Consider the following 14,033-nt stretch of genomic DNA (forward strand, 5'->3'; position numbering starts at 1 on the left):
GGAGGCAACCGAGAAGTTCCCAGAGGGGACTAAAGTCCACAATGGCATCGTTGCCTTGAGGTAGGATGAAGAGAGAGTGTACGGTTGTCGAGAGTACCTGGAAGTAGCTGGTTTGCTCTTTGATTAGGTTCCTTCGAAAGGAAGGGTTCCAAACTCTACGGCCTCCAGTCAGAATCATCTCCTCAGCAATAGAGGATTCTTTATTACGAGCAAGAGAGTAGAGGGTAGGGAACACCTCACACAGGGGGCAGGGTCCTAACCACAAATTTGACCAGAATTTTACTCTAGAGCCATCTCTTGGGTGGAACCTTATGGACCTAATGAAAGGAGTCAAGGCAGTTGAGAAGGTTTTCCAGGCTCCTGAGGCGTTGTGCCGTTGAGTCCTTTCTGGCAACCAGGCACCCTCAGGGAATCGATATTTTTGCCTTAGAACCTGTGCCCAAAGTGCATTAGGCTGAGTGGCTAGGCGCCACCACCATTTTCCGAGTAGAGACAGGTTGTGCTTTCACATGACTTTGATACCTAGGCCACCCTGGTTTTTAGGTCGACAAACATTGTCCCAAGCTACTAGATGATATTTTTTCTTTTCAACCTACCTCGACCATAAGAAGTTTCTCATGAGTTGGTTCAGATGGTTAGCCACCTGGGCAGGCATCTGGAAGAGGGATATGAGGTAGACTGGGGAGTTTGCAATAGTAGCTTTAATCAGGGTCGTTCTACCTGCCATTGAAAGGAATCTACCCTTCCAGCTTGCCAGGTGCCTATCTACCTTATCTAGGACTTGGGACCATTGCCTGTTCTTAGGTTTCCCAAGTCCTAGAGGTAGACCAAGGTATGTGGTAGGGAGATCCTCGACTTTACACCCCCAGCTTGGCACGAGTGCTCTGACTTCTGCAGTTGTCATAGCAACCCCCAGCATTCTGGATTTTTGCAAATTAACTTTGAACCCAGTTGCTATTTGAAAACAGTTGAGGAACATTTTTAGGGTGTCGACTTCGCTTGGAGAGGCATCCAAAAACAACAGGGTGTCATCTGCGTATTGCAAATGAGACACAGTTGGGCCATGTCTGCTAGTTATGAAGCCAAAAAGGCGACCTGCCTGATATATTCGAGAGATAGAGCGACTGAAAACTTCTGTCGCGATTGCAACCAGGAAGGGGGAGAGGGGGTCTCCTTGATGGAGACCCCTCGAGGAGGGGAAGTATCCTTTTGGGCTTTCATTAATGAGAATAGAGAAATGTGGATGGGAGTAGCAACCTCTCATCCACATCCTCCATCTCTCCCCAAAACCCATTCTGGCCATGGATTCATCCAGAATTAACCAGTCCACATGGTCATAAGCTTTTTCCCAATCGATTTTGAAGATAAGACTTCGTTTTTTTGTCAGATGTCTCGAGTGAACACACTCGTGGGCCACTAAAGCCCCATCGAGAATCTGTCTACCTATGATGAAGGCTGATTGTGTGGAGGAGATGATAGAGGGGAGAATATGTTGAAGCCTAGTGGCGAGTACTTTAGCCAGAATCTTGTAGGAGGAGTTAAGAAGGCTGATTGAGAGGAAGTCTTTTATTTCCTTGGCTCCTTCTACTTTTGGGACCAGTGTTAGGAAGGTGGCATTCAAGGCTTTATGGAGAGTTCCCTTTTGGAAAAATTCCTCAAAGAAGAGAAGGAAGTCAGAACGGAGGACTTCCCACAAAGCCTTGAAGGGGGCAATCAGAAAGCCATCGGGTTCGGGGGCCTTGTCTTTGGCTAGAGCATTGATAGCTTGTAGAATTTCTTCTTCTGTAAAGGGTCTCTCTAACCAAACAACTTAGTCTTCAGTGAGAGTTAAGAAATCAAGGGAAGACATTCTCGGTCTAGGACCTGAGGGAGCAGAATATAGGGTCTGAAAGAACTCTATGATTGCCTGCTCTATTTCGCCAGGTTGGGTAAGGTAGGTGTTGTTTACTTTGATCATCGAGATAGTATTGTCTCTTATGCGACAGTTGGCTATCTGATGAAAAAAAGCAGTATTATAGTACCCTACCTTCAACCAGAAGACTCTTGATCTTTGGAACCAGTAGATCTCTTCTTTCTTGAGAGTAGAAAGATATTCCAATTTTGACTTGGATCTGAGGTCCTGCTCTGAGGCATCTAGAGATCTTGTTTCCTCCAGAATGTCCAAATTCTTGATGGTTCCTAACAGTGAAGACTTAATGTGGGAGAAGTTACCGGGGATGGAACTACTCCATGTTTTGATGGCTGATTTAAGCAGTTGGAGTTTGGTCTGAACGATATAACGAGCTCTACCCGTAACATGGGGAGCAAAAGAATTCCACCAAGTTTGGACAAGGGTAAGTAGGGACTCTTCTTGGAGCCAATGAAGTTCAAATCTGAAGGGTTTGGGGCCCCTCGTTATTGCATTGATATCAAGCAGAATAGGACAGTGGTCCGACGTAGGTTTAGGTAGGGCCAAAGATAAAGATCTCGAAAATTTTCCTCCCAATTTACTGAAAGGAGGAATCTATCTAATTTAGATGGGATTGGTAGAGTGGTTGGACCATCTATACCGACAACCCTGTAGAATGGTTGGACTTAGGTATTACATCACAATATTGGATTTTTATATCGCCATGTGTAAGATCATACTTCAATGACAACAAAAGCGTAAAAGAGAATTTGAATGACATGAATTTTGTTAACATTGATACTAGGTTTGTGAATTTGAAAAAAGTTAAAAATATTGTTCAATGGTAGTCGCTGCCAAGTTACAATACAGTTGATAAGTGAACTTCGAGAACCTCGATCCTTATCATGGAGGACAGCGATCCCATTTAGTAAAGAATTCGCTCTTGTAAAGATATGGAGCACGCTCCCTAAAATTCAGGGATCTCGATCCTTTCACTTGACCATGTACGAACCTCGTTCCCCAAACCACTAATCTTCGAGCCTACCTTGCTCCGTGCTCCTGCTACCAATTCCAAAGCTCTTGTAGCTCCCGTTCCCGGTAACTATGGAACAAACTATCAAAAGACCTTCACTAATGTTTGTAAGATGAATTATATTCAACTCCTTTTATCTATAGCAGCTAACATGGAGTGTCGTTGCACCAACTAGATGACAAGAATGTGTTCCTTCAAAAGGATTTGCAGGAAGAAAAATATAGCTAACTTCCACCTAGATTTAGGGCTCCGGGAAATGAAGGAAAAGAGTGTAGATCGAAAAGGGCATTTATGGATTAAAGCAGTCTCCCCGAGCATGGTGTTGACAAGGTTTAGTGGTGTTGTCGAAAGAGTTGGAGATGCTCGAACTCATGCTAAGCACACTCTGTTTGTGAAACATACCAACTTCGTTACCACCGCCCTAATTGTGTATGTGGATGATATTGTTGTAACAGGAAATTGCCTTTGAGAAATTCAACAACTCAAAAGCTTTCTAATTAGGGAATTTGTGATTAAAGATTTGGCCCATTGAAGTATTTTCTTGGTATAGAAGTTGCCAAGTTGAAGAGAGGAATCTTTATCTCTCAAAGGAATTATGTGTTGGATCTTCTTAATGGAACCAGGAAGCTTAAGGCAAAACCTGTTGATACTCCCATACAACAAAATCATAAGCTCGATGACAAAAAAGGTGAAGCACTTAAAAAGTACATATTTTCTAAAGGTTGATGTGTATATTGATATATCTTTCAGTAACGTGTCCAGATATTAAATATGCTATGAGCATCATCAGTCAGTCCATGCATGCTCCTAGAACTACTCATATTGAAGCTGCTTACAGAGTTCTTAGATATTTAAAATCATCACCAAGTAAACGATTGCTGTTTGCGAAAAGTGAGCACATCCAAGTTGAGGCTTATATATGCGCAAATTGGGAGGTTGGTTGTGTTATAGACCAAAGTTCCATATCATGCTTTTGCACTCTAATTGAGGGTAACATTGTGACTTGGAGTAAAAACAATCAATTTGTAGCCCGAAAGTGCAGAAGCAAAGTACTGTTCCATGGTTTATAGTGCATGTGAATTGTTGTGTTTAAAAATCTTATTATGGGAACTTGGTTTTCCTGTGGATCAATGTCTTACTCTGATAACAAGGCCGCCATTAGTATAGCTCACAATCATGTTCCGCATATGATCGGACCAAGAATGTTGAGGTAGACCAACATTCTATTCGATAGAGAGTTGCTACCAGAGAAATTTGGCTTCCTCACGTAAAGACAAAAGATCAACTAGCAGATACTCTAACAACGATGGCTGCTAAATATCGACTATGAATTATCTTAAGCAAGCAGGGCATGATTAATATCTATGCACCATTTTGAGGGGGAGTGTTTTGAGAGTGATTATTTAAGGCTTAGTTCTAATTATTTTGTATTTAACTCTCTAAGGACTTATTTTTCCTATTTTGTATTTAACTCTCTAAGGACTTATGTTTCCTTTTCTCCACAAAAGAACATTTTTATAACGTAAATCTTTTATAACTAATCTAAATATATGAGAGGTGATGAAGCTCAATATGACCTAACATCGCACTCTCTGTTTCTTCCTCTCTCAACATCCTCTTCCTTCCTCATTCTCTCTCTTATAGAGCACTTGATTTCTTCATGTTGTTTTCTTCCTTTTTCTCCTCCTTTCATTATTTACTCCTATATTTTAAATGTTCTAGGTTATCAAAAAATGAGAACCTGCAACTTTCAACCCCTCAATGGAAGATTTCTTATCCACTTTTATAGGAAGTTCACCTCACCATTTTTTCGCTTATCCCATATTTTCCTCTCTCGTGTCACAACCCTAGCCATTCTCTTGTCTCTCTCCTTACCATGCCCATTTGTCTCTCTTTTCGCTCTCCTGCGTGAATATTGTCATTCTCTCTTTTGGAGATCTCTTCCCTCATGCTCTCTCACCTTGCAAGCCCAGCCACTGTCTCATCTCTCTCTCCCATCACCATTGCCACTCCACTTTCTTTTCTCTCTCGTTGTCATTATTCTATGTATGTGTGTGTAGAAAGCTACAAAGCCTGATCTCCATGAAGCATTGTCAGATGATTATGAAGCGCGATCTCTGTATTCGAAAACTTCCAGACAAGAAATCAAACAAGTACTCCAGAACTTCCAGAAATCAATAGTTCCAGCTTCCAATGAACTGGAACTCCCAAGTTCCAAAGAACCCCAGCTTCTAGTTACCCAATAGGCCCTAAGTTTGAATCAATTAATTAAGACCACACTCATGTGGTGCTAGTTTTGTTATCAAACTAGGTTAACATAGTTCAGTGTTGACAGGACCCACTGCTAGGACTAAAGTGAGTACTTCAAGTCCCAGACTGCCAACACGTACAAGGTACAACTGAAATGGAGCCAAAGTGGCCATGCTGTCTCAAACTGCCTTAAATAAGCCTCCCATTTTTAATATTTATGCATGCTTACCATGTGATGAGATGATAAGCTCACGGATGAGTTAATGGATTCACTTTTGCATTGGAGGTGCATGTGTCTCTCTTGCAAATAAGCTACTAAAGGTAAATCACCTACAATTGTGTAAACAATCTAGGGATATATGTGATTACCATTTATTGCATAAAACCTTTTATATAAGGTTTTCCCACCCTATAATTGCTGGTGGAAAATTGGTCAGGGACCCCAAGGGATTGGCACTCATAAAAAATTCCACTTTTTTTCCTTTTGACAAATAAAGTTGGCTCATGGAACATCATATGATGGCTTTAAAACAATTATGCTACACCCTACTGAAATGTATTACTAGTATTCAAAATTCAAAGATGGAACACTGGAAACATCTATCATGGAATTAAAGGGATGCAGACTTAGTGGTAGATAGCTTATCTAATTTGGAGGTCTCAATTCGGGTAGAATTCAAGTATTTAAAGTCAAAATAAATTGTCACTCTATAACATATTATGTGATTTTAACTTTCAAAGCTGTTGAAAATTTATGAGTTATGAAAAACAAAAAAGTGAGATTCTATACAGGAACAAAACATGCCTTGCCAATATTGCTAATTGCTAAATAAAAAGGCATGGTAAAACATGTGAAAATATTGAGGCATTCAATTTGAGGCAAAAGAGCTCTGAAGATAGGTATAAGTTCCAGAGTCAATTGACTACAGGCATGCATGCACACACACAAGCCATGAAATGATCTTCCATGGAAGCCAAATGCAAACAGTAGACGCCCACGAAATCATGTGCAGACCTAAATGTCCACACACATGCTAACACACCGTTGTTGGTAAATATATGGATGCATCTATGAGCATTTGATTCCAGTAGGATCTAGTAATCATTTCACTGAACATTTTATTTTGTTAATTACATGAAAGCGAAAACATAGAGCCGCTATCATCCAAAACAAACAGACCATGAAACAATATCGAAACAAACTAAAAGGAATGAATATTACTTATCCAGATTTGCATCGATTCGTACAGCCCAATCTCCACCATAGCCGGACCCAATTTCATGGGATTTCAGAAAGGAAGTAGATATATGCGTATCTTGATCAACCAACACCTGACAAAATCAATAGTCAAACCTCTATTAGAGATTCAAAGTCAGCTAGGAATGAAAACAGAAATGGTCCAATGATGCCTACTGCTTTAGGATAGATGAATAAGAATCTAAACAACGGATATAGGATAGATGAATAAGAATCTAAACAACGGATATTTCTCATTTTTCATAGAATCACTGAAGGAGAAGCCCCATCAACAACTACTACAAGAAAGGGTACTTCTAATACTGATGAGACTAATTTCATGCCTGTTGTCCATAATCCCGCCCATTGTGACGAAGCCATCCATAAGTGCGCAGATCATCTGAATCTTCGCAAACATGCCTTAGAAAGTATTGCCCATCCTTGAGTCCAATCCACATCAATCCAGCCATTAATGACTTCGGAGTCCTGCGAATTCAGAAGTCAATTACCACAAATACCAATCAGCATGCAGCATCCAACCCGGATCTATTTGACAATGGGCACACCAAGTTAACCACTTAATATAAAATATAATAATCCTTTAATTCATCAAAGTGAAAAAGCTTTTAAAATGAAATGGCTGCCCCATTATTCCCCTGTAAGAGATTCATACAGACACGAATACAATCTAAAAGAGTTGCACAAGAGTACAAAGAATTCAAGAACATAGGCTAACAGCAACATTACAAGTGACCAAATATATATTTAAATAATGAACTGATGAACAGTCTGCATTATTTAACATAATAATTTCATAAAATAGAAAGGCAGCAAATACAAGGAACACATACAATATGCGTTATATTATTGATACGCACAGGCGACCTTAGAAAAGTGAAGTTATAAAATTGAAAACCAATTGTTGCAATTCAAATGAACTGATTAGCTTTAAAGCAACACACTTAGATAACCAGTGATTCTACCATAGTCACTATGAAAGCCTTAAATAAATACATAAAAATTGTGAAAGCATATAACAAACTAGATGACTCCATGGAAACAATGACCATACCTTGCTCGAATCCCTAGATAAAGGTGTGGCCTGTAAGTTCCCCAATACATGCTTTCCCTATGCTCCCCTTGAAACTGAAAAATAACAATTCTCTCCATTTATGCAATCAATTCCAGATCAAACAATAAAAAACCAATTGAAATTCTAAACTCAAGAACACTATTCTGCAATACAAATGCTCACTTGAAATTGCAAAACAATCTACACTTCTCTAAGTTTATGCAACTATTTCTAGATCTAACAATCAAAAGCCCAACCAAAACTTCAAGTTATAGAAACCCACTTCAATAACCAAAATTTCCCCCCTAAAAATCCAAATTTTATCAATTACATCCATTCATGTTAGTATTTACAGACCCAAAAATCAAACGCCCCATTCAATGACCAAGTAAACCAAATGCTCACTAAAAATTGCAAAGAATTGTACAATTTTCTTGACTATGCAACCATGTCCCGTCCCAACTATCACCCAACTGAAATCCTAAATTTAAGAAAACTAGATCCATATTTTAAAAACCCAAAACTTTCCCTTTGAGACTAGAAAAACTCTGACAATTTTATCCATTTATGCAACAATTTCCAGATCCAATCACCCAACAATCTCAGAAACCCTATCGAAACCCTGATAATCAAAAACCTCATTAAAAAATTTAAAAACCTAAATGCTCACTCAATATTACAAAAAATTCAACAATTTCTTGGATATGCAACCTTGTCGAGTCCCATCTATCACCTAACTCAAATCCAAAATTTCAGAAACCAGTTTGATATTTCAAAAACAAAAATGCTCCCCTTGAAACTGCAAAACTTAAACAATTCCATCCATTTATGCAACCATTTCCAGACCCAGTCACCCAAAAACCTCATGAACACTATCAAACCTTGATATTCAAACCCAATTGGAACGAGCCTAAGAAAGGAATACAAGGATAAAACAAAATAACTAGGAAACAATTAAATAGAAAAAAGAGAATGGGCTAGAAAACCCAAGAACTCAGCAGTAAGAGGACTACCTCCTTACAAGACTCAATGTCAGCTTCTTCTTATCTCCATACCACACCCCATTACAGCAATTTATAGAACTCAATGACACCTAAACTTCACCATCAAGTCACATACTTTACTTGACCATCAAGTTGGACACTTAGTGACCGAATTCTTACATGTCAGCCTCCCAAAGAGAGCCCTGTCCACAAGGCTGAAAATGGGGGAAGCGCTCGACGAATTTGTGCCATCATTCACATGTGGCATCATCAGGTTCAATAGCTTTTCATTGGACCAGCACCTCAGTAATGGCATGGTTTTGAAATTTGCACATGCAACTGTCTAAGGTGGCGACAGGTTCCAGCTCCAATATTCCGTCATTTGAGAGTTGAGGAAGTTTGGTATGCACTATTGATCTTTGTCCCGCTACTTTCTCCAAGTATGATGTATGATGCATGAAAGACTGGGTAGATCTTGGATGATTCAGGTAGCTCTAACTTGTAAGCAACATGTCCAATGCACTCAATAAACTTATATGGCCCATAAATTTATGAGCAAGCTTCTTAGGCCACAAACCTCCACAAAGGTCGGCAATATGATTGTAACCACAAGGAAGACCACATCTCCTATTTGGTACTCTCTTTCGGTCCACTTTTTATCTGCTTGGTTCTTCATGCAACATTACTCAGAATTTAGATTTTCCTTCAAAATTGTGTGACATGCTCTCGACTTTATAGCCTTGAATCTACAGCTTGAACACTTGTAGCCCCAGGGATATAAGACATGATAGTTGCCCATAAACAGCTTCATATCATTTTGATGGAATGGTGGTGGGTGGTAGTGTACCGCCATTCAGCCATGGGGCATCTAACCCAATTTTGGGTTGGCTCGATGCGAAACACCATCAATAGGTCTCAAAACACTAGTTGACCACATAAGCCTACTTGTAAGTTTGAGGATCGTAGGGCAAACTCATTTTCAACTGGGTATCCTGCAGCTTCAACAACTGTCACCTAAAATTACTCACAAAACCAGTTGCATCACGATCACTCACAATAGCACTTGGCATTCCAGAGCTTAAATATATGATCAAGGAAAACTTAAACAGCCACAATAACAGTAAATAGGGGGAGAGAGAGAGTAGAAGGACGAAGTAAGCATACTTACCCAACTAATCAACAACCAATTATTTGACGAACTTTCCATGAGAAATAGGAAGAGTATTCAGTGAAGTCTATTGAAATATCAGCTCATTTATGATCGAGTATAGGGAGTGACTGCAATCATCCTGGGGAGCCTGTCGTTTTGATCATTGGCGTACTTCACGTTCTGCAACAAACTGTTCAGCATCATGCTTAGTCCCGTTCCAATAGAAGGACCTCGAAACCCACTCGTATGTTTTGAAAAAAACTGAATGCCTCGCATATATTTCCAAGACGAGGTAGGGGCCAACACTACACGCCTCTGTATCGAAAAACCCTTGTCATCTATATTTGGGCTTTGCCATGACGTTAAATTTCCTTCATGAGAGATTTTATAGAATCACCCTCCCCCCACTCTTGTTTGATGGCAGCCATCTACTCAGGCTAAGGTGAAGATATAGCATTGAGAGAAACGGCTTCCTCATGGAGATGTGAAAGGGCATCTGTAAGTATGTTCTCCTTCCCCCTTTGAGAGACAGTTCATAGTCATAACCCATGAGTTTGGTGACCCATTTTTGTTGCTTAGGAGTTGAAATTCTTTGCTTCATAAGACTGTGATGATCATGTGGATAATAAAGCGTCGTCCAATTAAATACAGTCTCCATTTATTTATGGCATGGATAATAGCTAACATTTCCTTTTCATATGCCGACAATGACAAAATTTGGCCTGAAAAAGCCTTATATTGAAAGCTATTGGTTGTTCCTCTTGTATAAGCACAACAATCAGTCAAGTCCCTAAGGCCTCTCCCTCTATAATGAAATCTTTGGAGAAATTAGGTAGAGCTAATACATGTGTGGAGTTCATTGCCCTCTTCAAGGCATGAAGGGCAAATCATGGCATTAGAAAACCACTGGAAGGAATTCTTTTCTAATAAGACAAATACATGCGAACATGTTCTACTAAAATCCTTTACAAAATTTCGATAATAACTAGTAAGTTCAAGAAACCCATGCAAGATTTTCAATGTTTTAGGGAATTTACCATGCTTTCGATCTTCTGAGGATCTGCCTTGATATCGTCAGCCCCAATGATGTGACCCAGGTATCAGACTTTCTGCCTTCCAAATGAACACTTATTGTGTATGAGATAAAGTTGACGGGCCCATAGTATCCACAATGAACATCATAAGTGATCCAAGTGCTCCCTGCACGTATTGTTGTAAATTTAGAAGTCGTCAAAAAATACCAAAATAAATTTTCTCAGATAGGGTTAAAAGATCTCATTGTTCCAGCTTTAAATTATTGTTGGTGCATCGGTGAGTCCAAAGGGCATAATAAAGCACTCATAATGGCCTTCATGGGTCATAGATCATGGGAAATTTGTCCTTAATCTAAACATTATTTAAGGGATTGTAATCTACGAACATTCTCCATTGACCACTCTTTTCACATACCATGAGAATAGGCAAGAAGTAAGGACTACTGCTAGGACAAATGATACTTGCTTCCATCATTTCTTGGTCAAGCTTTTCTAGTTGTCTTTTGAACATATAGGTACCAGTAAGTAAAATGTCGTGATCATAAGATTGCGGATGGGGTAACCCCTTGGACCCCATAAACACATCACTATATTGTTATAACAAAGACATGAACTCAGGATGCTCCGAATTTTCCACCATTACCAACAATGAGAATAATTGTGCTACAATTCCTTGAGACCCCTTGCACACGAATTTCTCCATGCGACATGAACTAATGATCTTTGTTGGCCAGCATGAACCACCTTTAGGGTATATTGATGCTCATTGATTTTGAACTGCATCCACAATTCAAAGAAAACCCATATAATTAGTCGCATTATTCTAAGCCAATGAGTTCCTAAAACCATGATGCAACTTCCCAAGGGCAAAACATACACATCGAGTTTGGTTGACAATTCCCCATGGTTATAGGTACATTTCCACATCTTCCCTTACAAGCTAGCTTGCATCCATTAGCCATCATAACCGCAATGTTTTTTTTTGAGGGAAGTTAACTAACATTTAATAACAAGTGAGTTACAACAATACTAAGAGGTCCACAAAGCATGGACCTCGATAAAAACGTGGTCCTTGAGAGGAGGACCAGAAAAAACCTGCTCTACGAAAATTAGAAAAAGGATTAGTAGAAGAGAGAAGTGAGTAGGGCTTATAGGAATGTCCAATTACAAAAGCAGACAAAAAAGGAATGCATGGTAGGGGCTTATAATTTTGCCCATTTACACACTACTTCCATTTAGTTCTGTTGCCGAGCTGCTTCTTTAACGAGTGCATCTGCTATTGCGTTTGCGGTACTCCGAGTGTGCTTCCAAGACACTTCCAAGTCCTTGCATAAGTGGTCGATCTCATCAAAAATATGGGCCAGATACCAACGTGGGTCAATTTTCCCCGATCCCCACTTGATAATGTTTTTGGCATCTCCTTCAATCTCAAGGAATCTACCACTGAAACTGTTATATTTCTTGAGTCCAATTAGGAGGGCGATGGCCTCTGCCATTTGCGAGTCCTTCGTTCCGATGTATTCATAGTAGGTTAGAAGGACTCCTCCTACATGATTTCGATACACGCCCCCTGCCGGGCCCGGGTTTCCCAATGAGCATCCATCAAAGTTGAGCTTTATATAGCCCTCTGAAGGAGGAGTCCATCGAGGGATACTTTTAACTCGGTGATGACTAAGGTTAAGGAGGTCATCCCACTCTCTCAAGAAAGAAGAGGCTGAGATACCCACGAAGGGTTTTTGTTGGGAAACCCAAAAAATAACAAAGGACGTTATTTTTTGGAATAGGGTCTGGAATGTTTTCTTTTTCCCTCAAAAGATCCTAGAGTTTCTTTCCCCCCATATGTGCCAGAGGGTAGCCATTACTGTGGCATTCCAGAGTATTTTCCCAGATTTCCTCCAACTGTCCTCGTAGGAAATGACAAGCAAAACAGAGACGAAAAGTGGAAAAACTCATGAGAGTCTAAATAACTAAAATAGTAGACGCCAAATAGAGGATGCAAAGTCACAATGCAGTAAGAGGCGTGTTACAATTTCTTCTTCTTTAAGGCACATTATGCATCTGTTAGGAAATTGAAAACCTCTCTTCTGAAGGTTGTCTATGCTAAGGGGCTTACCTTGAGCCGCTAACCACCGATAAAACTGTGCCCTTGGGGGTGCGATAGAATTCCACACTCTATTTGAGGAAGGGACTATATCTGGCACTTCCGTCAATACCGTGTAAAAGGACGCTATTGTGAACCTCCCTGAGGGGGATGGGGTCCAAATCAGGGAATCCATCCCCGATTGCGATAAGAAAATTCCATGGAGTTCAACGCTGAGGGTAGCAAATTGAGGGACTACGTCATCGGAAAGGGACCTTCTAAAAGATGAGTTCCAAGTCTTGCAATTGCCAGTGAGAGTCATCTCCTCCGCAAATAGCGAGTCTTTACGATTGGATATGGCAAAAGGAGAGGGGAATATGTCTTTGAGTAGTGATAAGCCCAACCACAAATCCTCCCAGAATCGCACTCTACTACCTCCTCTTGCATGAAATCAGATGCTTGTTCTGAATTGAGGGAGAAAGGATACCAGAGTTTTCCAAATTCCCAATCCTGAGGGGTAGGAATTAGTCTGTGGGGATATTATATTTGCTTCTTAGCACCTGCGTCCAGCACCTGCGTCCAAAGTTGATTTTCATGGTTGGCTAGCCTCCACCACCATTTCCCCAATAGTGCACAGTTCTATTTCCTAAGGTCTCTTATTCCCAATCCTCCCATCTTCTTATGGGTACAGATCTTGTTCCAGGATAATATGTGAATCTTGTTTGTTTCTGCTGATCCCGACCATACGAAGTTCCTCATAAGTTGTTCTATCCTCTTTTTTACTGAAACCGGAATTTGGTAGAGCGACATATAGTAGATCGAGGTGTGGGCAAGAGATGCTTTGATGAGAGTACATCTGCCCACCATAGAAAGATATATTACCCTTTCCACCCTGCCAGTCTTCTATCTATTCTATCAATGACTTGGCCCCAAAGCTGCTTTTTGGGTTTGCCAAGCCCAAGGGGTAGCCCTAGATAAGAGGTTGGGGTTTCTTCCACTACGCACTCCCAATCTGGCATAAAGGTCCTGGTTTGGGAAGAATTTAGACAAACTCCAATCATTTTAGACTTAGTCATATTGACCTTAAATCTAGTGGCCAATTCAAAACAAGCAAGGAAGATTTTGAGGTTGTGGACTTCAATCTTATTTGCATTCAGGAAGACCAGGGTATCATCTGCATATTGCAGGTGTGACACGCATGGGAGAAGGCCAGCCTGGAAGATCCTGGAGATGGATTGGCTGAAGACCTCTCCCACAATAGTGAAATGGAAAGGGGAGAGGGGGTCTCCTTGTCTTAGACCCCTAG

The 14,033-nt window shown here is 40.3% G+C and overlaps 1 protein-coding gene across 16 annotated transcripts in view; it reads right to left on the minus strand.

The window, feature by feature from the left end:
* Window positions 1–14,033, minus strand: part of LOC18438178 (mannosyl-oligosaccharide glucosidase GCS1) — an 82,336-nt gene that overhangs the window by 52,468 nt on the left and 15,835 nt on the right. For 15 of the 16 annotated variants that reach the window (XR_016057549.1, XR_016057550.1, XR_016057537.1 and 12 more), the window contains exons 2-4: window positions 7,481–7,554; window positions 6,753–6,894; window positions 6,394–6,503 (exon numbers count right to left, since the gene is read on the minus strand). Coding sequence is in view for 2 of the 16 variants with exons in the window: in XM_088869544.1 (XP_088725670.1) it covers window positions 6,394–6,503; window positions 6,753–6,894; window positions 7,481–7,554 (326 nt within the window). In the remaining 14 variants the exon portion in view is untranslated. Of the gene's footprint in view, window positions 1–6,393; window positions 6,504–6,752; window positions 6,895–7,480; window positions 7,555–10,650; window positions 10,814–14,033 lie in introns of those variants that run through there. The other variant, XM_020669892.2, reaches the window with a different exon arrangement.

The sequence above is a fragment of the Amborella trichopoda genome, chromosome 6, assembly GCF_054954075.1.
Source record: "Amborella trichopoda isolate Santa Cruz 75 chromosome 6, AtrichopodaSantaCruz75HAP2 v2.0, whole genome shotgun sequence".
Taxonomy (NCBI): Eukaryota; Viridiplantae; Streptophyta; class Magnoliopsida; order Amborellales; family Amborellaceae; genus Amborella; species Amborella trichopoda.